The 27,231-nt window shown below is 45.9% G+C and overlaps 1 protein-coding gene and 2 long non-coding RNA genes across 5 annotated transcripts; 1 reads left to right on the plus strand and 2 right to left on the minus strand.

Moving 5' to 3' along the window:
- Positions 1-206: 206 nt before the first annotated feature.
- On the plus strand, positions 207-4,901 carry LOC120655148 (BEL1-like homeodomain protein 2). 3 transcript variants are annotated; one of them, XM_039932864.1, is made up of 6 exons: positions 207-582; positions 1,212-2,209; positions 2,297-2,700; positions 2,784-2,844; positions 2,943-3,274; positions 4,798-4,901. In XM_039932864.1, the coding sequence occupies exons 2-5, from the start codon at positions 1,262-1,264 to the stop codon at positions 3,105-3,107; spliced, it is 1,578 nt and encodes a 525-aa protein (XP_039788798.1). In that variant the 5' UTR covers positions 207-582; positions 1,212-1,261; the 3' UTR covers positions 3,108-3,274; positions 4,798-4,901. The 3 variants fall into 3 exon arrangements, with proteins under 3 accessions (XP_039788798.1, XP_039788799.1, XP_039788800.1); XM_039932865.1 differs by lacking the exon at positions 207-582 and adding an exon at positions 608-1,055; XM_039932866.1 differs by lacking the exon at positions 207-582 and adding an exon at positions 608-802.
- A 15,529-nt stretch (positions 4,902-20,430) lies between these two features.
- On the minus strand, positions 20,431-23,598 carry LOC120655151. The gene is made up of 3 exons (XR_005667344.1): positions 22,522-23,598; positions 21,302-21,733; positions 20,431-21,213 (listed from the first exon to the last, which is right to left on the minus strand). It is a non-coding gene; the product is annotated as an uncharacterized LOC120655151 (long non-coding RNA).
- Positions 23,599-24,037: 439 nt separating this feature from the next.
- LOC120655150 lies at positions 24,038-27,005 on the minus strand. The gene is made up of 10 exons (XR_005667343.1): positions 26,853-27,005; positions 26,609-26,681; positions 26,410-26,488; positions 25,794-25,890; positions 25,198-25,290; positions 24,906-25,073; positions 24,754-24,806; positions 24,547-24,667; positions 24,394-24,435; positions 24,038-24,300 (listed from the first exon to the last, which is right to left on the minus strand). It is a non-coding gene; the product is annotated as an uncharacterized LOC120655150 (long non-coding RNA).
- Positions 27,006-27,231: the final 226 nt, after the last annotated feature.

A 27,231-nucleotide genomic window follows, 5' to 3' on the forward strand; every position in this document is an offset into this window, starting at 1 on the left:
TGCATGTGCTAAGATTGTTCCTGGAGATGTGATATAGGCCAACCTTTGCTAAGCTGTTGCTCAACTCCTGTGGGTGATGACTGATGAGGGATGGGCAGGGAAGCGCCTATTTTGTGCGCATGCATGATGCGTCGTTTCCTTAATTAAAAAAATGCACGATGCGTCGCTCTTGCATTCCATTTTATAATGTCATGGAGTATGTATGCTGCAGAACAGTGTGCATTTGGATTACCAATTCCATTCTTATCACTACAAGCAGCTGTGGATCATGGCCAATGATGATGGGGGTGGTAAACCTCTTATCCTGTTCCCTCGCACCCTTCGAGCTGAGCTCTCATGTCACGCCATGCCATGCCATGCCGAACACGGTGAGTATATAGGATGGGAGTGTACGCCTGCCTGTATGGGCGCCAACACCTTTGCCATTGCTTCTTCGGAGAAGCAGGGTCCCTCCATGTTTCTGATGTTCTGTGTCTTTGTGAGTGAGAGAGAGCCCCAGGCCAGATAAATCTCTGGACCCAGCAGTGTCAAGATCACGGAGAGAGAGGGGCCTGCTCCTGGAGGCTTTGATGCTGGATGCTTGTATGTTCTCAGCTCCCCCCTCTTTAATTTCCTGTCAACTCCATCATCATGCATGCTTGCTTGGCTGAGAAGTGATAGCAGCATCTCCCCTGCCGGCTATCTCCAATTCCTGTCTTTCTGCTTGTAGGCGTTCCATTTGGAAGTGCTCATCTTTCCATTTTAGGATGTGTGTGGGGAGTTGAATCTTGGAAGGCTTCTTGATTTCGTTTCATTTTTTTAGGTCATCTCCCTTGGTTCTTGTGGTCGTCTGATACTATTGCTTCTGTTCATCTCTCAAATCTCTACTTCTGGAGTCCATGTAGTTTACTGTTCATGAATCATTCATATGCTGGAATTTTGTTAGGATCCATGTACCTTTTAGTGATAGGAAGATGCTACTAGTTATTGAACACCTCTAGCTTGTGGCTTATCCCCTTCCTTTTTCTTCCCGGTGATCATATCGCAATCACCATGGGGAGATCCTTTTAGAGCTTGTACGGCTTGTGTCTTGAGCAACTGCACATCTTCTTCCTGTTCTTGGTTTTTCATCAGAACAACTAGTATACCATGATCCTTGCTGCTAGCATTGATCCAACAAGAAATTGCAGAGAAGAATGTGTTCATGGTCTAATTCGTGCTGCTGGTTGCAGGTGTGCTGAAATCGCATATATTTTCCGGGATTTCCTGACCTGCGACTACAATGGCGAGTAATCCGTCGACGTTCGCGCCAATCGGGGTGGATGCCATGACTGGCGGCTACTTCATGGCGGGCGGTGGAGGCGGCGGCATGATGAGCGCCGATGCGCCGCACTTCCACCCCAGCGTGCTTCTTGAGCACGGCGGGTTTGGCTTCGGCTTCGGCGACGCGGCGGTCGGCGCCGCCGCGGCGCCGTCGGACCTGGGCGTGAACTACGCGGCAAACAACGCCATGCTGGCCTCCTTCGCCAGCCACCTCTTCGCTACCGCTGCCGCGCCGCCCCTGGATGATCACTTCGGCGGGAGGACGCCGCCGGAGATGGACGAGGGGTATGGAGCTGGCAGCGATGGAAGCTCCGCGGCGAGCCTGCAGTGCCCCGGCCACTCGGGCGCCATGGCGGTTTGGTCGTCGTCATCGTCGTCCAAGAAGCCGGCCGGCACTTGGATCACCGCCGGCGGGTCCAGAGCCGTCTCGGTCCACGAGCCGTACTACCTCGCCGGAGTCCCCGACGTCGCCGGTTTCCACTACCCGCTTATCGCCGCCGCCGCCGCCAATGCGCCGGCGTCGAGCGAGTTGTCGCTGACCCTGTGCTCCAAGTCTTTCCCGGACAGCGCGCTGAACGGCGCCGAGCAGTGCTCGTCGGGAGCGAGCCGCTCCGCGCTGACCGAGCTGCCGCAGGCGCGCCCCCGGCCGGCGCACTTCTCCGTGGTGGTGGCGCGCTCGCGGTACGCGGCCGTGGCGCAGGCGGTGCTCAACGACGTCGCCGGCCACCTGCTGGACGGCGTCGCGGACGTGGCCGCCGACTCGTGCAGCGGCGGCGCGAGGCCGTCGAGCGGCTCGGTCGGCGCGCGCGCGCCGACCGTCGTGAGCTCCAACCGGCTCCTGGCCTCGTCCCAGGACGGCGGCGAGGCGCAGAGGGTCAGGAGCCACCTCCTCAAGATGCTTCACCTGGTGAGCGTTCGTTCACGCTCTTTCCCGATCAAATTCCCCTGAATTTTTATTTTTTAAGCATGTTTCGATGATGATGGTTATCTGCAGATGGATGAGAAATACAACCAATGCTTGAACGAGATCCAGAGCACGACGGCCAAGTTCAACGCGCTGATGCAACCGGGCGCCGCCGGCGTCGTCAGCAGCGGCAGCATCCGCGCGGCGTTCGCGCACCGCGCCGTGTCGGCGGTGTACCGCGGCCTGAGGCAGCGGATCGCCGGCGAGATCATCGCAGCGGCGAGCCGGGCCGCCGGCTGCTGGGGCGAGTCGTCGTCGTCGGTGACGGCCGCCGGCGACGCAGAGCGGAGCTGGGAGTCGGCGTTCATCAGGAAGCACTGGGCGGCGCAGCAGCTGCGGCGCGGCGAGCAGCAGTGCTGGCGGCCGCAGCGCGGCCTGCCGGAGAAGTCCGTGGCCGTGCTCAAGGCGTGGATGTTCGAGAACTTCCTGCACCCGTAAGTCCATGATCCTGCCGCATAAATGCTTCAGCGATCGGAATCGACATTGCTGATCACAGTCAGATTGGTGATCTGCTCAGGTACCCGAAGGACCATGAGAAGGACGTGCTGGCTTCAAGAAGCGGCCTTACCAGGAACCAGGTTCAAGCTTCGCTCCGCCTGAAAAGAATTAAACTCGACCGAATTCATTTCAAATTGGAACTTTTCGGTAACAGATTTGAGTGATTCTGCATTGGCAGGTGTCGAACTGGTTCATAAACGCCCGCGTCCGGCTGTGGAAGCCCATGATCGAGGAGATGTACGAGGACCAGAAGAAGAGCTCGGGTGGGCAGGGGGCGGCAATGGAGCCTCACACGAGCAAGCGTCGAATTCGCGAGGTAGAAGAAGGCCAGGGAACTCCTTAGCCTGCATCAGGAGCTGCTCTTTCTAGCACCCAGCTCCTGCCATGCTGTCATTGCTCTGTTATTGGCCCGTGTAATTTCCTTCTGTTATGTACATATCATTGCCAATGCCAGCATTTCCAAATAGATCTTCAGAGCATCCTGGTTAGTTCACTTGGAAGAGAGACAAGGTGTCGGAGACCACGATTAGGACACCCTAATCGGGGTACCAAAAGCACCCTTAAAACGCAAACACATATTAGGCAACTGAGCCCATGAAAGCCTACGGCCTTCTTCCAATCTGGAAGAAAGGAAATGACTCAAAGGAGCTCAGCATGCGGCCCATCCGCATCCCCTTCGGACCCGCGGGGTGATCTCCGTCTCGCTCGAGGGCTCCCATCGAGGCCCTTGACCATGCCCCGCGTCTCCGCCTCGCTCGAGGGTAGCGAACCTACCCTCGAGGAGGCAAATCATCTCCGCCTCGCTCGAGGGTAGCGAACCTACTCTCGAGCAGGGCGAATTATCTCCATCTCGCTCGAGGCCACCCCTCGACGTAAAAGACAAATGACCCTTCCACTCACCCGCCCGTCATACAGAGCCATTAAATGCCAACAACTCCTCCACAGCGCCCAGGACAGACGGCGTCATGCCGCCATTCCCCACATTAGCTGTGATCGGAGTCCCGTCCGCCAACTCCGGTCACTGCTTCGCCATCCCGGACGCTATGGCAGTACTGTGAGAACCTGCGACGCGGGACGAGACGTGCTCGGCACAGCTCCCGTTACTATTTTAACAACTCCTACTGTCCGAGCTCCACCTCACCACACCAACAGCGCCGGACCCGTCCCCAGCTCGGCAAGGGGTCCGGCGGCGCCACGTGTCCCCTGAGGAGGGACGCTCAGCACTAGCAGCCGGAGACCCGGACCTCCCCCCTCGAGGGGTCCGGGACCTCCACGCGACTCCCGGACCCCTTAGTGCACGCGCTAGCACCCCGCCCGGGGGGGGGGTCCGGAACCGCCACGTGCCCCATTACCACTGGCGCACATATATATGCATGACCCTGGCCTGCAGGGCCCACGGAATGCCACCACGCCACATCTGGAGGACTATACACCCTACAGCAACGACCACGCCGCCTGCTGGGGCTGGCAGAACGCCGGCGCGATCTCTGCAAGACTAAGGACGATACCCAGGACGACTGCCACGCCTGACGCCATGCCCCACAGTATACTTCCCACAGTGCTCGACCACTGCACCCCCGTGATTCGGGGGAAATACGACGACCTCCACGATCCCCTGCGCATGTACACCGTCCCTCCTTGTGTCTATAAAAGGAGGAGGCGGGCTTCCTTTAAGGGGGTCGTCGTCGTCGACGACATCACGCGGTTAGACCACTCGATAGAACGCAACACTCAGCACCACTGAGCACTCGATATTGGCACTCGCCTCAATCGATTTCTTCTCTAGCGGAGACCTGGGAGCTTTCCTCCCTCTCTCGCCTCGCTTGTACCCCTACTACAGGCACCCCCGGTGCAAGATAATACAGTGCCCTCGCACACCTCCTTGCTGGACGTACGGCCCCGCGGCCGGAACCAGGATAAACCTGTGTGTTACTGTGTTGCCTCTTGCATCAATATCTGGGACGAGAAAACACGCAGCATTACTAGTTGGGGTCCGGACCGGGGTCCGGACCGACGGGTGACACCGACACAAGGGGACTACTGCTGAATCACTTGAGCATGTAATGTACCCCGGTCCGGTTGGTCATTCAGGAGGTGATTCTAATCGGCAATGTGGGCAGTTTCAGACAGCAGATTCCATGCTTGTTTGTTGTCAGGTTCTACTAGTAGATAATGCTAGCGAATCCTAACGAATTTATTATCAAACCTAAACTGTGATAAGTAGGGGTGCTATTGCTCTTGCTCCCTTCACAATTCAATTTGGTCCTATATTTTTAGTAAAATTGTACTCCCTCCGTTCTAAATTATAAGTCATTTCAAAAATTTTGAAGAGTCAAACTATCTCAAAATTTGACCAAAATTATAGAGAGAAATACAATTATTTATAATTTCAAATAGATATACTGTGAAAATATAGTTAACAAAGAGTGTAATGATACTTGATTGATATCATAAATGTTATTATCTTGTTATATATATTTGGTCAAATTTGAATTTTTTTGACTCTCTAAGATTCTTGGAATAACTTATAATTTGGAACGGAGGGAGTATTAGATAAGAGCCTAACTCTTTTAGAGCCTGTACTTAGATTATCTAGACTAAAATTTGAGGCTTTTTAGATTATCTAGACTAAAACTTGAGGCTCTTTACTGTATCTTTTTCAAGGCCGACTTCCGACGGAGCGAAGCAGAGGCCCGTCGACGGTTCATATACCCTCTCCTCGCTCCGTCGGCGGTTCATATACCCTCTCCTCGCTGTGTTGTTCCTCTTGTAAGCCGCCGCTAGGCATTGTAAACACTCACCCCAATATAATGAAGATTTGCTGGCTGACGCATGTGGTTTTTTTCCTTCCGCATTGGAGGGGTTTTTCACGTTAAATTCTCATATCTTTGTGTGGCTGATTTCGTTGTTCTTCGCCGTTTCTTCCCCCATCGCATCTAACGCAAGCCACTCATTTGGGGGATCGGAGTTGTGAAAAAAAATACTTAAAACGCATTTCCAAGTTCTGAAGTTCTCAGGATATTTATACCTGTAGTTGCACAGAATGTTTTGTCTCCTTGTACTTTCTTCCTTGTTGGAGTCGTTTGGTTGTGAAACTGTAGGTTGCAACATTATTATCTCATATCTCTTAAAAGGATTTTCTTTTTTTGTTTCTTACTGACTGACCGATTTTTCGCCAAAGTACAATAATGTGGCACTGCATTACAACAGTATGCTACTACTGGTTGGAGCCTAGCTAGCATTTAGGTAGGGCCCGTCTCTTGATCCACTATGTCGATCCAAATTCGCCACATGAAGGCACATGATATGTTGGGCCTGATTTATATGGTGTCTTCATGCAGGCAAGTTGGAGTTGTTTGTCCATCAATGTGTCGCTGTTTTTTACATGACAGTTCATGGAAATAAAAAAGAGCCGCCGGTTCTTAAATTTATTCGGTTTATGTAACTTAGATCCTACTTTTAGATAAGGGTCAGTTGGATCCATGCCACTCCAATTTCTTGAAATTGGATCTCATGTTGAAAATCACGCCATTGAGTGGCATGATTTTGAACGTGACACCCAATTTCACGGAGTTGTGGTGGCATGAATCGAATTTTCATAATGGCAGATCTTGCTCCCTAAAATTAACGTGGGATGTCACTTAGGTTCATATACTCTCAAAGTGAAAATCTAAATTTCAAACGTAGTTTCTGGTGTCATCTAGGTCCATATACTCTTAAAATACAAGTACATCCCACTAATAAAGTATAATAGGATCAAATATTGTGCTTCCAAGCACACAATTACTTTCATTGCCTTCTTTTTCAAACTTCTTTTGTTGCCCTTTAATCAACTTCTCCCCACATTTCATTTCATTCATGGTATTCATAAGTACTTGATTCTACTTCCTAATTTGGTTTGTGCAGCTACAAATTATTTAAGTTAGAACAATCTTCCAAGAATAAAGTATGGTTGTCATGCGCATCTAACAATCTAAGATATTGCCTCCAAAGTGAAACATCATCAACCTTCTAGATTCATGCTCATCATTATTGTTTTGTACACTTTGAGCTAAAATTTTCTTTATTTACTATAGTTAAATTATATCTATAAAAAATAGAATTTATCAATTCAATTTGAATGCCACTACATTTTGATAATACAAGCACCTAGGTCTAGGTGACACCCGAAGCTAAGTGTACAGAGTTAGATTTGTATTTTGAGAGTATAGGGACCTAAATGACACCCGAGCTAAGTTTAGGGAGCTAAATCTGTAATTTCAGAGTATATGGACCTAAAAGACACAACCGAACAAGTTTAAAAACTGGTCATGCACTTTACTCTATTAATAATCATAAGAAAAAATAGGGATAATGGAATCAACATAGACTACACAATTAAGATTTTTTTCTAAAAAAGAAGGATAGGAGAACCACTAATCGAAAGAGAAGCAGGTGATCGCTTGACTGGTTTTGGTGGTTGTACTAAGCTGTCCATTCTTTGTTTGATGCCCTGTGTATATTATTTTTGGTTATTCCATTCAGTTGTGGGTAGTATGTCCATAAGTAGAGAGGGTGGGATGACTTCGCTAATCTTATTATTTAGCAAACGCAGTTTACTATAGACGCTAACAGATATGTGCGGGAAAAATATTTAGTGCAAACCAGTTCTTCTATGGAATTGTGAAAACCACTCCAAAAAACATTCTTATAAGTTTCCAAAAAAAATTGAAATGATGTGTATCCCTAGTTTATTCTTACTTCTTAGATGTATTTTGTTGCAAAATATGAGATGCAAACTCAGTTGGTGAAAATTCATACAAAAATGATAAATTCCAGTAGCATGTGTGCTAATTTTGTCTTCTAGTGCACATCCACCTGAAATTTGATATTTTTGTATGATTATTTCTAGATTGAGTTTGCATCTCAACTTTTGCAACAAAGTACATATATAGATGAACTATGAATGGTTTCGGAAATTTCTAAATATGCTTTTTAGAGGGTTTTCAGTATTATACCGAAGCGGTGGTTAGCACTTAATATTTTCTCCCTTCAAAGATATGATGCTACTCCCTCCATACTCAAAAGAATGGAACTCTTGTTTCCCAATGAGTCAAACAGTGTTTCAAGTTTGATCAAATTTATACAAAAATTACTAATATTTATATCTTCAAATAGATTTAGTATAATAAAATAACTCTCGCTTCCCAAGGTGAACAGTATCTATCACCAGCCCTAACATCACCCCACAAGTGATACATGGCAATAGTCGAAAATAATTGAACTATAGACGGTATTAAAAAATCAGCATAGATAAATAATATAGATGCATATATCTTTCGGTGCTTACACATCTTTACACATAAATGGAGACACAGTCTAGTGGTTCCTTCAAGAAAATTTGATTATTACTATTGCATCTACACGTCCAAGAGGTCTAGGGACTGCACATATTGAACATTACTTGTTGAGGCGGAGCTCCATGCCTGTTGCGTGTCGCCCTGTGCCATCCCAGTGTCGGCTCAAGGTTTTCTCTCAAGCAACCGCCAGGGTTCCCCGGCGGCGGCGTGATGTCGGCTCATGGTTTTCTCTCAACACGAAGCCTGGAGCCAACCACTGTCGCCCGGGGGAAGTTGACCGTCGACTCCTCCCTCCCCAGGACCGAGTCTCTCTCGGTGCTGCTGCAGACAGGACTCCGCCACCAGGTGCGGGGCCCAATGCCAGCACCAAGGTCGAGCCGGCGAACGACCGCCCTTCTACACGCTCCGTGCTCATCCAAACGAGCACCCAGCTCGTGATGAGCGGTCATCGGGCCGGCTTCCGACGGCAGACGGCGATAGCTGGCAACGGCAGGGCCACTCCCATTCAAAGCCAAAGAATTTGTTCCCATGCTATCTGAGCGTAGGACAATTCTTGTGCTGGGAGGAGCCCTGCAAGCTCCCGAGGTGATGCTGGATGATGCTGTACAAGCACGTCCAGGGCGCCATCGCCCCAACGACTCAGAAGAGCCCCCAAGATAGAAGCTCCACTACGGCCAGCAACGTGCACGCCTTGCGGGCGACGGCTGTAGGATATCACTAGATAGGATTGGGTGTGTTTCTCCTTTGTAATGATTGGGCACCTACGTGTGGTCCAGAGCAGTAAAGGTCCGTCCTTGTAAACCCGACCTCTGGCTTCATCACACAAATAGGCGACACCGGCAAGTGGTCCAGAGCGGTAGAGGTCCGCCCTCGTAATCCCGACCTCTGATGTTCACCACGAATCAAGCAATGAAGGAGATTCGCTTTCTCAGTCCTATCTTTACATTAACCTGATAGCACTTTGTCTGTTCAGCTTGTATGTTTTCTCCCTTCCGTACGGAGTCTTTTCTTTTGTTGCTAACAATCCAAATTAAGCTGCTGGCTTGTGGTCAGGTGAGGACACCCCTTCTAGCTGGAAGGCAGTTCGGACCCCTAGGGACCTGCTCAGGAGAAGTGGTGCTCGTATCCTGGGGTAGAGAAGCTCCGCGTAGCTTAGCCTGGTAATGTACCCTAAGCCTACGTACTTCACTGCCCTGTTACGAGTTCCCTAGTATCCGAGGCTGCTGTTCATAGAGGTCCCGGGATCTTTTCTAGTATAAGGCCTGGTTTCCTGCGCCTTGCTGCAAGGTCCGGTGGCATAATTTATGGATCGTCAGCAACAACTCAAGTCCACTCCGGTGGCCCGCTCCGGCGGAGACCGCTCGCCACGGTCGCTCCAAGTCCACTCCGGTGGCCCGCTCCGGCGGAGACCGCTCGCCATAGTCGCCTGAAGCCGGGTACGGGGAAGTAGTGCTTGCTCCTTGGGCAGTTCGAGGTCCGCTTAGCTCGGTTCCGTACCCTAAACCTGCACCTTCGCCGCCCTATGGAGAGCACTCTAGTACCTGAACCTGGCGACAAGTGCTACGGCCTTGAAGGGGTCCGGAGCACCCGCTCTTGACATGGGCACGCCAACGCAATCACCATTGCATCATGATAATGGCCCCACCTGCAGGTTCGTACCTCTCCCGAGGTGGGCCCGGGGGCCACTGTCGGTACCTCAGGACTGGGGTACCCCCTCTTGCTATGTCAAGGCTCGTGTAGTTATCCATAACTGCGCCCTAAGGAGCTGAGCAGCCGGATCTCTGGGGTCCGCCTCCATCTCACCGGACTAACAGCCCCGGACCCGCTTTCCGCTCGGGACAGGTCCGGTGTCACCACGTGTCCTGGAGAAGAAAGCGCTCAGGGCCAAAACGGCCGGGGCCCCGGACCCCTCTCCGGGAGGGAACAGACACCCCGCCTGGGGGGTCCGAAGCCGCCATGTGTCCGCAGGCGCAGGTACGCGTGTGGTCACCAAGCTCCCTCGGAAAGACTTGCCCACCTACCGCATTCAATGCGGGAGGCGTTAAGTGCGCTCTGCCACAGCAGAGCCCGAGGAGACTTTTGCCAGGCTGTGCTGTTAGTCGCGTGTTACCAAGGTGCACAGTGCAGCCGCTGTCACCACTCACGCCACGCGCGGTAGCTTGCTACGCCAGTTAGACATGACAACTCAGCGACGGAGTATCATAACGCCTATGCGGTAGACCCAATAGTCTACACCGCAACCTACACTGCCTCAACGGGCGCCTCGCCGATGGGACATTAGAAGACCTCCCTCGGTCAGGAAGTCTACAAGACGATGAAGCGTATCCGGCAAAAGATGCTCCATCACTGTAGCACCATTAGTGTCTATTTAGTATAGTATACATCCTTGTTGGGCCCACCGGTCGGGGTCCAACGCCTATGTACGCGCCCTCCTTGCTCTATAAAAGGGGAGCGCCCGTTAGAGAAGCTCTCAAGTCCAAAAAGAGAGACTTGGGGGCAGAGGATAGACTCATTCATTCCTAGTGCAATACACCACACAGTGGATGTAGGGTATTACGCTCCGGCGGCCCGAACCACTCTAAATCCGTGTGTTCTTGTGTTCTTGCCCCGAAGCTAGATCGGCCTAATAGCTTAGCACTTCCCCGAGTACTCCCCCTCGGGGGATAGGCGGGTGCGTTCCGCCACCCGGCTGTGGGTACCCCCAAAAGCCCACGACAATTGACTTGGAGCACACCAGAAATTTTGGTTTCACCGGTTGAACCGACGTTAGGGAAGTTGAATACGTCGGTGCAATGGACCCAGAAGCTGAGGCAAGGTCTATACACCGGATGAACCGACGATTGAGTCTTAGTGAACGTCGGTGCAGTTGTCCAGAGAGTTGGTTTTTCAGAGTTCATAGGACAACTACACTCACCGGTTAAACCGACGCAGCATCGGTTGATTGCCCGTATACGTAACGGCTAGTTTTTGAGGCGGGCAGTTTAGTATCACCGGTTGAACCGACGATGGATATTGGAGGTGCGTCGGATTAACCGGCGTTAAGTATTTTTCTTGCAGCTTTTCTCCAATGGCTATATTTGCTTGTGCTGCCTATATATACCCCCAAGGCCGGGTCATTTGAGTGTGCTGGAGTTACTAAAGCTTACTACACTTGAAGAACACCTCCAACCACCATAAAGCTTCATTGTACATCATATAGGCTTAAACACACTTGTGAGAGTGCTTAGTGCTTGGTTAGACTTAGCTCTTGAGAGAGTAAGCTTGAGAGAAAACCTTGCTGCGGCAAGCATCTTGTGTACTCGTCGTGTGACCCTCCGACTTAGTGTGGAGCGGCAACGACACTTTGTGCGGGGAAGGAGACCCCTCTTGGTGAGAAGCTTCAATAGTGAAGACGGTGCCGTTGGTGACGCTTTGAGAGAGACGGTGGCGGTGGCCTTGTCTTGGTGACTTGACGCCACTTAGCCTTTGCTTGCCGGAAGCCTTGGTGGCGAACGCAAGACGGTGATCAAGCGAAGAGACTTGGCATCACACTTGTTCGTGTTGGACAAGTGGCCGTGGACGTAGGGAGGGATTTAGTGTACTAACCGAACCACGTTAAATCGTGTGTCTTGGTGTCTTCACGGGAGTTTGCATATTCTCTCTCTTACCTCTTTACTTACCGTATTATGTTTCCGCATTTGCTCTATCTTGCGTGCCTCTACTTTCCTAGTTAGTTTGATTATGATTGGTTATAGGTTGCAAGTCTTTTAGGGATAAGTAGAGAGTAACATAGATAAACCTTAGTCATAACTAGCATGTGTAAGACGTGTTAGGTTTATCTCATGCAAATAGATTGAGCCCTAGGATAGAAAGCTATTAACGATCCTATTCACCCCTTCCCCTAGAGTCGGACACCCCGGTGATCCTAACCACTGTTGGCCGCCAGCGCCTCTTTCTACCGGCTGCCCGCTGCTGGCTACTGTGGGCCGGCGCTCTATGACTAATCGATCTGTCGGAGCTTGTGCTAGTCCATAATTGTCCTAGAACAATCAAGGCACTGTCGCCGATCTCATACCCCATTAGGTGACTAGGGAGGAGCCGAATATTCTTGGAGGTATCTTCTGCCCCACTTAATTTTTTGAGCCAGCTCCGCCACTACTTGTTGTAATAAGGAAGTTTGTAGAAGCAACACCTATACTGTTACTTTTCTTATCTGGACAACGAAATTAAAGAAAGTTTCTTTCACATAATAATGAAGCGGTTTAAAAAAGAGTAGGAGGGAAAAAAACTAAGGAAAACAACAACCCTAGCATCCTAGGGACAGGACAATTCTATACTTTAGTCCGTTTATTTATGTGACTATTTAGTTCAGTGGTGGGTGATGTGTCTCTCAACAGAGAAGCGAATGAGACAACTTTTTAGTTTTAAGATCGGGCGAAACAAATCTCATGTAGATATTGATAGTAGATGTGCTATGGTGATTGATACTAATTTTCTCCCGTGGGTAATAATTAATATATACTCCCTCCGTCTCTAAATAACTATCGCTTTCGCTTTCCGAGAAATAACTTTGATTAATTTTATATAAAAATATATTAACATTTATGATACATAATTAATATTATTATATAGATATTTTAATTTAGTTTTTTGATAAATTTATATGGAGATATAAATATTGCACGTTTTTTCTACAAATCGAGTTAAACTTATGGCACGCACACCAACGATGACAGTTTAAAAAGGGAAAGAGAGAGTAACTCCGAATATCTGACCGGTCTTAACCGCATCCGGATCAAACGTAGACAAGCGCACACTGCATCTAGAATTTCAGGCTTCAAATGCATGAGGTTTCATTGCATTGTGAGGTGACGGACGGTTCATGGCAGGCATTCGTGAACAATCCAAAGCTCTCCAAAGCTCAACACGACGGTCGAGCTGAAACGTCCTCACGTGTCGTTTGAAACGTCCACATGTTCGTTCGGTTGGCAGTATTCAGTATCCCTGCCGGTATGAAACGGCTGCGAGTCCGAGATGTTGACTACACGCTACATGCATACCTGATCACTCCCGGATTCTGCGTGCCATCCCACGCTGAACCATGGCTCTGTTTGGTTGTGTTTTAGGAATTCTAAAACACACTTTGATCGCGATTAGGAGTGTCAAATAAATTCAGTTCACAGAACCAACTCTAGAATTTCTGCGCTAGGAACCTGAAGAATCTAATGAGGCTTTTGACCGCGTGATTAGAAGGTAGTTATTGTAGCATCACTGTAGCTAATCATCGATTAATTACCGTCATTAGATTCGTCGTGAAAAGTTACATCCATCCCTAAAAAAATTCTATAAATAGACTTCATTTAGCACTCCATACATGTAAGATTTTTTTATTGAAAAACGTACATTCTAGCGTTGCGAGAAAGACCGCCGGAACCAAACAGGGCCCATCACACCACAACCATCCATGCTTGGATGCAGCAGAGAAAGGGCCGGCCCTGTTTTCAGCTCTGGCCTCCTGAGACAGGCAGAGGCTTGCTAGCTACAGAGCTATCTGAGGGGGTGTTCAGTTCTAAAAAAGTTTGCGCAGTACCTGTCACATCAAATTTTTTAACACATACATGAAGCATTAAATGTAGTTGAAAAAAATAATTAATTACATAGTCTAACTGATTCCTACGAGATGAATTTAATGACACTAATTAATCAACGATTAGATATTAATTGTTAAATAATAACGAAATATGTTACAATACTGAAAACCAATTTTTTTTCACCAACTAAACACACCCTGAATTAAATTTAGACAGACGGCACAATCAACATGCCAGGCCCGGCCGGGTTTTAGCCGCTAGCTGAGCTGCTGCCTGTGGCTGCTGCTGTGTTGCGATGCGAGCAAAGCAAATATCCTTGTCAGTGGCGCAGGTCTGCCGGGCTGTTGGCTTGTAGCCCGGTGTGCATACTGTTACCGCAGCACTTCACGGCTTCCCCTTCGACTCGTCACGTCACGGCCTCACGGGAAAGCCCTTCTCACGGGCCGGGTACGGTGGGGAAGAAGAGACGTGAGGGCATTTTGGTCAATTCGCTGTTAGCTGGTGCAATTTGTCCGATTCAGGTGGGATTTGTGAACTAATGGATTAAACTTTAGTTGCATTGAAACTAAATTTTAGGTGGAGTTTTACCTGTTTTGGATACCCTAAAGGACTAAACTCCTTGGATCCAAAGCGGGCCTACTTCATGAATTCCAGTGTCATGCGTCCTCCCGTTGAAAGATGTTTACCTTTTTCAGCTTCTCATCCTTTTAGGTTGAAGATGCAAACCGCATATACAATAATATAGATCAATTTATTTGCTAAATGTCGGTTGGATTCATCTTATTCATGTTTTTGCAGCCAGAGAGCAGTGCCATTTGTTGTGTTTTTGAGGGATTTCTTGCATTGCGAAATGGTGATGGTTCCCGTACAACCATTATTGTTGCAAAATGGTGTTTAATAATGCAATTGGAATGAATGATTTTATCATTTATTTGCTTGAAATTGACTTTTTCCTTCTCCTTTTCTTTAAGCAGGGAGGATCTTGAGTATTTTTAGCATTGTGGCACGCTATCCCTCACTATATTTGATTTTGGTAAATGATAAGATAACCCCTATCACCATTACTTGCTATTGTACATGATGCACTGTTACTTTACATTATGTTGCTTGAACATTTATAATTTTTCACGATTATTAGTTGAACTCAACGTAAGAAATAGCAGGCTATGAAGTTTAGCGGCAGTCTTCTCTAAAAGCTATAAGCTAAATCATTTAGCGGGATGATAAAATAATCAACAATTATATACACAATTAGAAGCATCATTGGTCTAACACTCTAAAACAGACTCAACATGTCTATTGACTGCCCAACTGTGCACATGCTGCTTTGTCTATGGTCCACTCTAATTATATTGATTCTTTTGACTACATCTTTGAGGGAATGACACTACGAAATATACTCACAACTTGATCTTTAGCTTTGCTAAATATCACAAAAACCTTTTTAGCGGGCATTTATTATCGCTAAATCCTGTAAAAATCCCTTTAGCGAATATAGCGGACAAATATTGTATGGCATAGCGGTAGATCTCCTGAAAAGCTAATAGTGGATTATAGCGGGCAATTAGCGGGCTATTTTGTACATTGGTTGAACTTTAATTAATATGAAGTGTAGCACTGGCATCCCCCTAAACTTTGCTCTAGGTCCGCCCCTGCGTACAACCATTATTAATATTGTTGTTCCTAGCATTTAGTTTCATGTTTAATAATGCTGGTCGAACTTGGATAGTTTCCACTTAATATTGAGTTGGGAATATTTCGTAAAGTAGCTGTCAGATGACCTATTTGCATTGGAGATTTGGCCGTTTTCAGGAATGGTGTGAAACTTTTGTTGAGATGTTGAGGGTTTACTCTACTTCCAATTTAGTTTAAGATGCTTTATCAATTTGTTTGGACAAGAGAGAGCTCTTATTTCAACAAGGTGAATCTTTCATTGATATGTCAAGCGTGTACTTTGCTTCCAATTTAGTATATATAAGATGCTCTGCCAATTTGTTTGGAAAAGAGAGCTCTTATTTCAACAAGGATCTACTCAGACCTCGAGCGCTCTTCTAATATAAAGAGACAACCACGAATCCTAAAGCTTGAGCCGCAACATTGTTTTAATCTGTATGCAGGTCAACTACTGGAACACTAGATAGAAAAACTACTGGAACACCAAATAGAAAAATTACTGGAACACCAGAAATTTAACTGTTTGTGAAGAAAGGAATTCTCTTATCTTCTCACGTGGCTCCTCCTATATCTTTCCTATCATTTGTTTTGAGCAGCTCAACTCTTCGACTCCAATCTGGGCTCATTGCGCAGGGGCGTAGCCAGGATATGAACATGGGGGGGATGCTCAGTGAAAAATGGTCATATAGGGGAAAAATCGATCAATAAGAATAGGTCTATCAGACCATATATCTGGTTGCACACATAGATGGATCCTCATATATATTGCCATTTATTTCTCGAACCATCTAACCAATAGGCTTAATTTTTTTTCATTTTCTTTATGGCCCAAGAACTGCCAACGACGCCATCCCAAAAATGATTGAAAGAGAGTAAAAATAACTACTTCTGAAAGAAGGAAACAATTAGGGTGGAAAGTCCCCTAAAAAAAGAAGGTGGAAACAATAATTAGTAGTAATAATTTTTATGTATTGAAGCAAGTAATACTAATTATTCATGGTTTGATCAGTAAAGAATTGCAGAAGCCAAAATGGGAGTATTTTATAACATCCGTGGCCAACTAGATTGACAGGGCCTAATGATGACAGTCACAAATAGCCAAACGATGTCTGCGTACTTGGCGGCGTATTGAGATTCTACAGATGAATAAACAAGGCGCGTATCAGCAGCTAATTGAGGAGAACAATCAGTATTCAATGGGATACAGAAGGCTTAACCTTTGGCAATTAAAATCTCAAGCCTTACTCAACAGTTGTGCTAATCTCTGAGCTCATTTGCATGCCCGTGAGGAATAGAGGGGGCCAGCTGTTAACAAACTACTGATACAATTATCCTGGTGATTAATATCTACTTGGACAGATCCGTAGTTAAGGGGTCCAGGCCCCTGGGCGCCCTTCTTGTGGCTCCGCCCCTGTCATTGCGTACCTTTTCTCTTCTTCACAATCTGTTGCTACAGTCAATGAAGTATAGCACACACTGCAGCTTCAACGTCAAGCTTGCTCGATGCACGGAGTGATAAACCACATATCTTCGCTGGAGCCTGGAGCCATGGTGCCATGCTTGCTACTGCTGAGAACATGGTATGCTTGTATGTTTTGCTCCAACATCCCACAAGACCACAACAGCATTAGTTGGGTATAACCCACTACAGTTACCAGGTTGGATTGATTGTTGGAGTAATACATGGTTTTCAACAAGAACATCACGTACGTTTCTGTAGCTTCACTAGGTCTTCATATTTATATCAGCTCATCGTGAATTTTATCAGTCATGCATGCATGTATCATTTGTTTATCACATTTGTTGCATGATTTTTTTATCACGGCAGGTAACCTTTTGCATGAGTAGTTGTGACACGCCGGCCCATTTCTCATGATTTTCTTTTATCTAAACCTCTCCTTTCTTATGAGCATCGTCATGCATGCAGCATGTAGGGGAGCCGGATCGGAGGTGATAAACTGTATGCGGCAACGTCTCCAGGCCTCTGCTGGGTTAGTTTAGCAATGCTGGTTTGGCCGTGTACAATAACGTAGCTCGTGTTTGCCGACTGGCTGCACAACGGGGGACGAGCGTCCGTACTCAGTATCATCTTCGTTCTGGATCGTGGCAAGTTAAACAAAGGAGGGTCCATTAAGCTGCAAAAACAGCTTCGTCTTTCTGCTCTGTTCTTCAAGAACAGAGAAAAAAAGATGTGCAGGCGACGGTGGGAAGAAAACTGAGAGCATAAAAGAAGGAGCGAGGAACAAGAAAAGCTTCACTTAGATTACAACATTCAAGCCAAAACTACAAAAACCTAAAATTACAAAAAAAATGATACAACAGGAGAGATTCAACGTTCAACTACATATCTGAAAACAAAGATAGATTCAACATTCAACACCATATCTGAAAACAAAAAAAATTAAAGATTCTCGTGCCCACATTTGCCTCCGCCACCGGGCTACGCCAGTGTGCATCTCCGCCGCCGCAGCCTCGCCGCACCCGCGCGCGTCCCCGCCGCCGCAGCCTGGCCCCGCCCGTAGCGTCCCCACCGCCGCAGCCTGGCCCCACCTGTGCGCGTCCCTGCCGTCGCAGCCTGGCCCTGCCCGCGGGCGTCCCCGCCGGCGACGCGTGGCCCCGCCCACGCATGTCCCTGCCGCCGCAACCTGGCGCCGCCGCCGTGGCCTAGCCACACCCGTGTGCGTGTCCGCCGCCGCGACCTGGCGCCGCCACTGTGGCCTGGCCGCGCCCGTGCGCGTGGCCGCCGCCTGCTTGAGAGAGGAGAGAAGGGAGATGGAAAGAGAGAAGAGATAAGGGAAAGGGGAGAAGGGAAAAGGATGAACAGATAAAGAGCCACTGCTGGCCACTCGTCCCGTAGATTTTTTCGTGTGGTCACGTTAGTACCGAGTGGAGGCTTCACCCGGTATTAACAAAATTCTTTTTGTACCGGGTGTAGACTCTACCCGGTACTAAATATTCTGGGTGTTATTTATTAGTACCGGCTGGAGCAACAAGCCGGTATTGAATGGTCGCTAGCTGTTGCACTGTTCGTGTCGGTGGCGCTTTTTAGTGCTGGCTCGGGGTTCCAGCCGGTACTAACCGGCTTCCAGGGGCACTGTGCGTCCCGCCCGATACTAAATTTTTCCGTTAGTACCGGACCAAAGTGCGATCGGTACTAACGTGCAGGGATAAATGAGTCGTTTTTTGGCAGTGAATAGAAAACAACTTTCGTTTGGTCAGCTCCTCCGGTAACGTTATTCATTGTGTTGATCCTCATATAAGGACTAAGAGCATCTCCAAGACTTTGCCAAAATTAACTTGGCAAATCTTGTGATCTGGCAACTTGCTAAAATATATGCCAAGTTAAAAAGAAGGCAATCTCCAAGAGTTTGCCATTTGGGCTTGGTAAAATTAAAAATCAGGCCCACCAAAATTACCGGATCAACTACTGCCGCTTCACATCCCGTCGCCGCGCTGTTTTCTCGTCGCCTGATCAGGAGCCGCGGACTCCAGCGCGCCGGTGGCCATCATCTACTCCAGCCGGCCATCTCCTCCTCCCATCAGGTCAGCATCTGCTCCTCCCATCACACAATCATCTACTCCAACGCCGATTGATCTTGTTCTTTATAGATAATCGTCTTGATCTCCTGCCTCCAGCCGGCAATCATATTTTGTTGTGTGATCTAGTGTTTTGATATATGTACTGCCGACCAGGGGTCATGCCTTTGAAGAGATCCCTTATTCTAAGAGAATTGGATGATTCATCATCCGATGACGATGACTACGTGATATTCTCAGCTGCTCAAATTGTGCATACTTATTCCAATGCCAAAAGAAGTCATGGTGGCTCTGTCCTTGGCCATAGAGTTCTTTATCATGACAGAAAAGGCGGCCACGAAAGGATGTTTCAAGATTATTTGGCGGTTAATCCAACATACACTCCTGAAATTTTTTGTCGAAGGTTGCTGTTCTTTCACTTCGGTTTGGTTCGTATTATCTGCTAAATTATTATTTGAGTGCTTAAAATTTAGTTTGTTTTCTTCAGGTACAGGATGTCTAGGCATCTTTTCCTACACATAATGAATGTTGTTGAAGCACACAATGATTACTTCGTGCCAAAAAGGAATGCGGCCAATATACTTGGATTGAATTGTTTCCAAAAAGTCACTGCCGCTTTTCATATGATCACTTATGGGGTTCCAGCTGATTTAACTGATGAGTACATTTGCATTGGTGAAAGCACTGTACTTGAGTCACTACGTAGGTTTGTTGCTGCAGCTGTTGAAATTTTTGAAGGTGAATACCTGAGATATCCCAATGAGACTGACACAGCACGCTTACTGGCAATGGGTGAGCGAAGAGGTTTTCCTGGAATGTTAGGGTCCATCGATTGTATGCATTGGGCTTGGAAGAACTGTCCTTATGAAAAACAAGGTCAGTACAAAGGCCATGTGGACAAGCTCACTATCATTTTGGAGGATGTTGCTTCGCACAACCTTTGGATATGCCAGGGTCACATAATGACATCAATGTTCTTCACCGGTCTCCTTTATTTGCAAACCTGGAGGAAGGAAGAGCTCCAGAGGTGAACTATACCATTAATGGCCATGATAATACGATGGGTTATTATCTAGCAGATGGTATATATCCCTCATGGGCTACTTTAGTGAAGTCCATCACTCTTCCTATGGAGAACAAGATACAGTACTTTGCGAGAGCACAAGAATCAGCGAGGAAGGATGTCGAGAGAGCTTTTGGGGTTTTACAATCTAGGTTCGCCATTGTTTGAGGACTAGCTCGCATTTGGGACACAGAGACTCTGGATTGATCATGAGGGCTTGTGTGATCATGCACAACACGATTGTGGAAGATGAAGGAATCATGGACCCTAATGAGCGTTTCGATTACGGTGGTCAAAATGTGGAACCTTCTCATGACAACAGCACTCGTACACTTGATGAATTTATTAATGCATACAAAAGGATCAGAGACCAGGAAACACATGTGCAGTTGAAAGAGGACCTCATCCAGCACTTGTGGAACCATCATCCCGATTTATATTATCTACATAGTATTTTCATTTAAATGTCAGTATCAGTTTGATTTGGAACATTGCAAATAAACCTCTCCAATCGGTGCATTGTTTATTTCATATTGATATATATTATTTGAATTTGCTGTGCACTTGATGCTGTCCTTGCTAGCATATTTTGCAGCCTGTAACCTGTTGTTGCGCAGGAAGTACCGTTTTCAGGTCATGATAGTGAACCTGAAGGTGACAATGAAAAAGTTCTCTAGCTGACACTAAAACTAATTTTCCTTGCGTCGAGCAATGATCTTCAGCTGCATCATCTCAATGTACTGCAGCTGCAGCGGGTTGAGAGACCTCTTGTCCACTAACATTATCTCTTTTTCCTCCTTGAGCAATTCCGCTTCAGCTTTTTTTCTTCATTTGACACTCGCTTCTTCTCTAGCTCTAGTGCAGCCTTGTCTACCTCAAGCGAAGCCATAAACCTCTCCTCTTTCGCCTTTTCTTTTTCCTTGTCGAAGGCCTCCTTCTTCGCCCACATCTTGTCCAATGCCTCCATGCAAGCTTCGCCACCTCCTCGCCTGAGACCTTCTTTTGCTTTCTTTATCCCTTGTGGCCTTTTCCTTTCTTCGGTTGACTGAGCAACAGCATCTGTGATAGCTTCATTGTTGGTGGCTTCATCCCTTGGCCTGGACACCTTGGTGAACTTGTTTTTTTTCTTGTCTGCTTGCTTCTCCAGCTCGGCAAGTTCTATCATCTTGTCTTTCCACTTGTCTTCTTCTTTCAATATGTTCCAACAAGGTATAAGAGTAAATGACTTTTTGTCCTTATCTAGTTCCATGTACATCTTGGAGGTTTCTGCAATTTGTACAGACAATGTGTCAATGTATATATCTTTTTCAAATAAACCAAATGTGAGTAATAGATTAAACACTTATTTTCATACCTTGTCTTGGATTGTTGTTCCACTTTTATTCCTACGCTCAATCGCAGCATTGCATTAATAGAACTTGTTAACTTGAGCCTGAATTATTAGCCACCTATGCATAATGGAACTCTCTGACCTCACAGCTGTGGTTTTATTATCCTTCTCAAAGAAAGCATGTACTCTACTCCAAAATGTGGAACGAGTTTGATTGGCCCCGTTAATGGGATCTTTGCTAATGTAGAACCAGCCCGAGCATATAACTTCGTCTTCCTCCCAATGAAAATTTTTGGTCCTCTTCGATCCCTTTGTACTGCGACTTGGTTCAACTACAGGAGCACTCAAGTGTCTTGTGTGTTCGGAGTGTTGAGTTCTTCCAAACCAGCAACATCAGAATCATCTGCATCGAGTAGAATGTCTGACAAGAATCCATCTCCTTCCATCTTAATGAGTCTACAAAAAAAAGAGAGAATACACATGAGAATAACAAATACAGGGCGTGAGCAGGCAAATACAGGGCGTGAGCAGCAAATACAGGGCACCACCATATGACTTCTAAATTGACTATCAGATCAAGGTAAATATTCAGCAAATACAGGGCAGCAGCAAATATTTGCATCATGCTCTTTGCTCCCTGCCCCAAGCTGAATGTTCTGTTCTTGGTGCTTGCCTCGCGTATGAGAGAAAAAAAAACAGAGAATGTTATGTTCTGATCCACAGAGTTAACAGAAAGTGCCTTTCAGAACTCTGAAGGTGCGCACTGATAGTGAGAAGTTGGACACAAATCGTGTGCACTTTGGCATTGTTCTTCAATAAAGCTTTACTTTTTTCGTGGTTTCGAGACCAAGTGCTGTCTCTCTCAGTAGTGCACCGGATCAAGGGCAGCACCACGCCAACATTCAGCAAATATTCAGATGGTATTGTATTCAGATCTAGGTGCGTAAACATTCAGCAAATATTCAGATCAAGGGCAGCCAATATTCAGCAAATATTCAGATCCAATATTCAGCATATATTCAGCAAATATCAAGGCAAATACAGGGCATGAGCAGCAAATATTCAGCAAATACAGGGCAGCAGCACGCCAATATATGAAACCTAGATTGATTAGCAGATCAAGCCCACCACCACTGGAACATATGAACCCTAGATTGACTACCAGATCATGGAGGAGGTGGCCAAGACGAGGAAAAAGGAACTGATCGGGAAAAAGCATCAGAGAAGAGGAAGAACGATCGAACTTGAGAGCCGCAGGCGTCGGGATCTGCTGGGGAGGAGGCGGCCTTGGCGAGGGAACTGAAGGAGGAGACAGCCACGGGAAAAAATCGCGACCAAGAAGGAGGCGGCGGGACAAGGGACACGGGCTTGGCGCGGGAAAGAGGCGAGGAAATTTCCTCGACCGCGCGGGAAGTCCAGCGCCGGTGCGTGAGACCGCGATGCGCAGCCAGATACGCGCGCGTATGCGTGTGCGGACGGGAGGAATGCCAAGTTGCTAAAAATGCCAACCTTGTTTCCCAAACTATTGGAGACGAAATTTTCTTGTTTTGCCAAATTTTCTAGGATGCCAACTTCATTTAGCAAACTCTTGGAGATGCTCTGATACGAAACATACTCCCTCCATTCATAATTCATAGATGATAGTCTTATTTAGAATGGGTACAATGATCAAGGAAAAAAAACATTGCTTATCAATCCTACTTATCCCATCATTATTTACCTAAACAAACAGTATTTAACACCCCTCCTGCATGCAGCCGGTTTTTATCCACAGGCACGCGAAGTCGAAACATTGTGTCGTTTCCCGAGGCATCAATAATTTACTCCGACGCAGTTAATGGGTGTTGGGCCCTAGAGGCAATTGATGAGTGAGCTCAAATAAGACTATCAATCTTTAAATTTTCAAATTTTAGATAAAACTATCATATGAAAATCTTCAGATTTTAAATAAAACTATCATATGAAAATGGAGGAAGTATTACGTAGATCCGGTGAGTTGGAGCAATTAAGCTTGCGCAGACTAATCACGCTGTTATTAAGCTCACTCATCGATCCCCGGGGGGCTGCTAGGATAGAGGCAAGGTATCATATCTTTTTGTACTATTATATGGCAGATCGAATTGTTTGCGCACGAAGGTATACGGAGTATATAGTTGGTAACGATGGATTTGTAAGCAGAATAAAGCATGAAAATGGTTTCTTGCATGGAGTTGGAAAGTTGTTTAGCAGGCTTTCGGGAACGTTGATATATTATTATATATAAGTAGTTAGTGTTCACCATTTCTACTATGAACTGGAAGTTCAGTTACATAGGTACATAGACACACTCTGTTACGCGGATACTCCTAGGAGGTGGCGTATCCGTATCCGATATGTATCGGATACGGATACGCCCCGGATACGCCTCGGATATGTTTCTAGCCGTATCCTAAAAAAACGGATACGTATTTGCTTGGATACGCATATCTGATACTTTTGGGCTAGATGGGATACAGCCTAAAGCAGTAATCAGCCCACCCAAATGCTGTTTTGGTAGTAAGAGATGATACAAAATGATGAACTTGCTGTAATAGAATTGTAGAACTAGATGAGCAGCAACTGAAGAACCCCTTGTGGAATCAATTGTGCTTTTAGAGAATGCTAGTTATAGAGGTAATGTTATATGGACATGCAAGTATTGCACATCTGAGTATAGGGGAAGTTACTCAAGAGTAAAATCTCACTTGCTGAATATTTATGTGATATTTATATATAATTATTAATTATTCTATCCGTATCCCCGTATCAGTGTTTTTTGGGAAAGTGCGTATCCGCATATCCAATACGTATCGTATCCGATACCCGTACCAGTATCCGTGTAACATAGTAGACACACATACTGGCGCAGGCACATATATACATGTACGCATACATATAGATATATCTAGATATATATAGGTGCAGAGGACGAGCTGGAGCCTTGAGAATGATATTGTTTTTTATTTCCTCGCTGGCGGCAGATCTGGATTTTGCTGTTCTTGGGCCTATAAATTAATATGTTAGTGTCGACCTTGTTGTTTTCCTTTTTTTATATCTTGAAAAGGAATAGGTTATGGAAATGGGGTTGGAGCATGCACCTGATGCATTGCACTACCATTTCTTGGGCTCACGATCTGAGTCTGCAAATTTTTGTAAGATGCTAATTAGGTGTGAAGGTACTTTGTGCAGTAGAAATTAATGTTGGTTGCTATATTTGTGGGAAGAATATAGTACTTCAGCTGCGAATTTACCTGCATAATAGTATGCGTCGTTTGGGTCCTCATCATCGGAAGTTTCACCTGAATATGTGAAGCCATTGAAAGTAGGCGGGTTGTTCATCCTTTTTTATCCTCTATTTCAGCTGCAGTGAACCTAGATTTGTTTTGTGTTAAGCGCATAAAAAGGAGCATAGTTTTTTTGTTTGAAGAGGGAAAAAGGGATAAATAATTGTAGCTAACCTTCAAATACAGATTGCATTCTCTTACCATATCTGGATCTTCTTCTTGTTGATCTGTTATGGAAGAGCCATGGATAAAGTTGTCAGTACAATGAATTCGTGGTTATGGTGAAGTAATAAAGAAGTGCTATGACTTGTGAAATGTACAGTTACCTTCAATGCGAGGTGGATTGTCATAGTCCGGATGTATCTCAAGGTATGGGGGTCTCAGCCAGTGGGAAGCATATCTTTTAGGTACAGTTTACAAGCTAGTTTTCATAGTAACAGGAAATGTGTGTATTACTGTCTTGTAAGCAGTACAGCGTGGATTGGAGAGGAAGCCTGTTGTTGGGATAGAATTAACATTCAGCACAGTTCTTTCAACCGTACAAATCCCCGTTTTATTGTCCATGGTATAAGTTTCAATGTCACAAAAAGGATCAAGCAGTGCAGAAAGGTATTTTACCTGAAATGCATAGGGAGGGTATACCATGAATATCTATTGTCACTGGAACTTTCCATGCTTGGATCTGTCATCTAGCATCATCAGTCCATGGTGCTAAAGAAAATGTATAGTTGTTGTCAGTGATAATTTGGTAGCTAAAGATTGTGTGGTAGCTGGAACTGTAAGATAAAATCTGGTGGCAAGATAAAATATACATCAGTTCCCAAAGCAAATGCTGCATAAATAAATATCTAGTTGTATTTGTGTGCGAAATGTGGTGTGAAGGTAACATTGGGGAAATGATTAACTTTTAGTGGGACGCAATCTGATATGAATCCTAAGAGATGTTCAGTTGTTATCTCTCTACAGATAATTATTGTTCGGTTACATTAATAGTTTGTTATTTTAAGATTGTAAAAAAGCTGTAAGAATGAAACTACTTTGAGGCATGCTTTTTCGTATGCTGTGGTAGGATCTAAATGTGTAGGCTCCCAGAAAAAAATGTTCATGGCATGGGCCAGAAGCTCCAACTGAGACAGTTCCAATTCGGCACCACATAGAACTGTGGAGTCATCTGCAATCTCAGTGATAAGAGATGCGTATTGTAAACGACTTACAGAAGCCGCAGCATGGAGCAGTGCAATTGGAGAAGGCCTGTTTATGAACATGATGTTTCTGTAACGACGGCACGTGTTCCAGCTCTGCTTCCTGGGACTATTGTACAAAAAGGAGTATAAGAAGAAAATACAAGCAAAGAAAAGGTAAATAAAAGAAAATGCATCAAAAGAAAAAGGTTGGAGAGGCAAGGTAATTTTAGTAATGGAAGGTGGCCTATAACCACCGCAAGAATTGAGTACAAACTAAGCAGAGGGGAAGAAAAAGGGAATCCAATCCTGAGTTAGAACAGAACTTCCAATTTAAAGGGTGCAGACAAGAGTTAAGCATTATGCATTTTTTTTGCCTGTGAGGAAATTAATATTTAGCATATAAATATGAGACTATGTGCCAATTATTATTGCCAATCTGGTAAACATTGGAATGCAATCAGGTTTGAGATATGGTTTTATATAGCCATATCACTGCTTTATTTGTACTAAGAAGTACTTCGAGCACAGCATACCCAAAAATACGCAGCAACTTGACATGAAATGTGCAAAACAATTTGGCAATACGGAAAGTAAGAACGCAATAGGAAATATTGGGAAACAGGAAGGAAAAGTAGTAGTGTATTACCAGGAATGATAATATCGATGCAGAAGTGCTGAGCGACTCGAGTGGTGCTCGGTGGAGTAGGCAATCTCCCACTACAGAGCTAATAATTGGAGGATAGGAATTAGTACCAGATCAACAGGGTTTAGAAAGCGTCAAGCGTTTGCAAGCAAAGTGGTATTCTAATATTTTTTAAGGAATGAAATCGATGTCTATGCCGAACCTGATTATGCAAGCCAGCAGGCGACAGCGTTATGTAGGCAGATCTGGAAACAAGAACGGCTGAGAACGGCAACCTAGACAGCAGAAAATCGAACGGAAAACCAAATATAGATCTATAAGCAGTAGGAACAAATATGTTAAATTGGAGGAGTAAAGAATGGCAGGAGAAGCTGAGCAGGAAGCATGGAGTTTAACCTTTCTCAAGAAATCAGCAGGAAATATATTTTTTTTTAATCAAGGCTTACCCAAAGAAGAGCAGAAACGCTCCAAAAGCAGCGGGCACCGAGGACTGTCACTGAAGCTACATTGGAGAACCTAGAATTCCTGGAAAAGATAAAAATTTGAGGCAGATCTAGCAGCGCCACTCAGATAAGAAGTAGAAAAGAAATAGATGCAGCTAAGTGCTGGAATGGGTGGGAAATTTAGAACCCTACAGTGAATTGCAAGAAACCTGGGTCCAAATCAGGGGTGTACCCCCAATGTGGTGTGCCTGGAAAGTTTTTGCTCAAATGGCCTCTGGGTTTGGCTTAATGATTGAGGTAGACTGGGCAAGTCTGTTCAAGTCCTTTTTTGAGATGATGAGAGACAAGATAGCCTGCAGGAACCCATGCAAGATCCCTAAAG

This window comes from Panicum virgatum, chromosome 1N, assembly GCF_016808335.1.
Source record: "Panicum virgatum strain AP13 chromosome 1N, P.virgatum_v5, whole genome shotgun sequence".
Lineage (NCBI taxonomy): Eukaryota > Viridiplantae > Streptophyta > Magnoliopsida > Poales > Poaceae > Panicum > Panicum virgatum.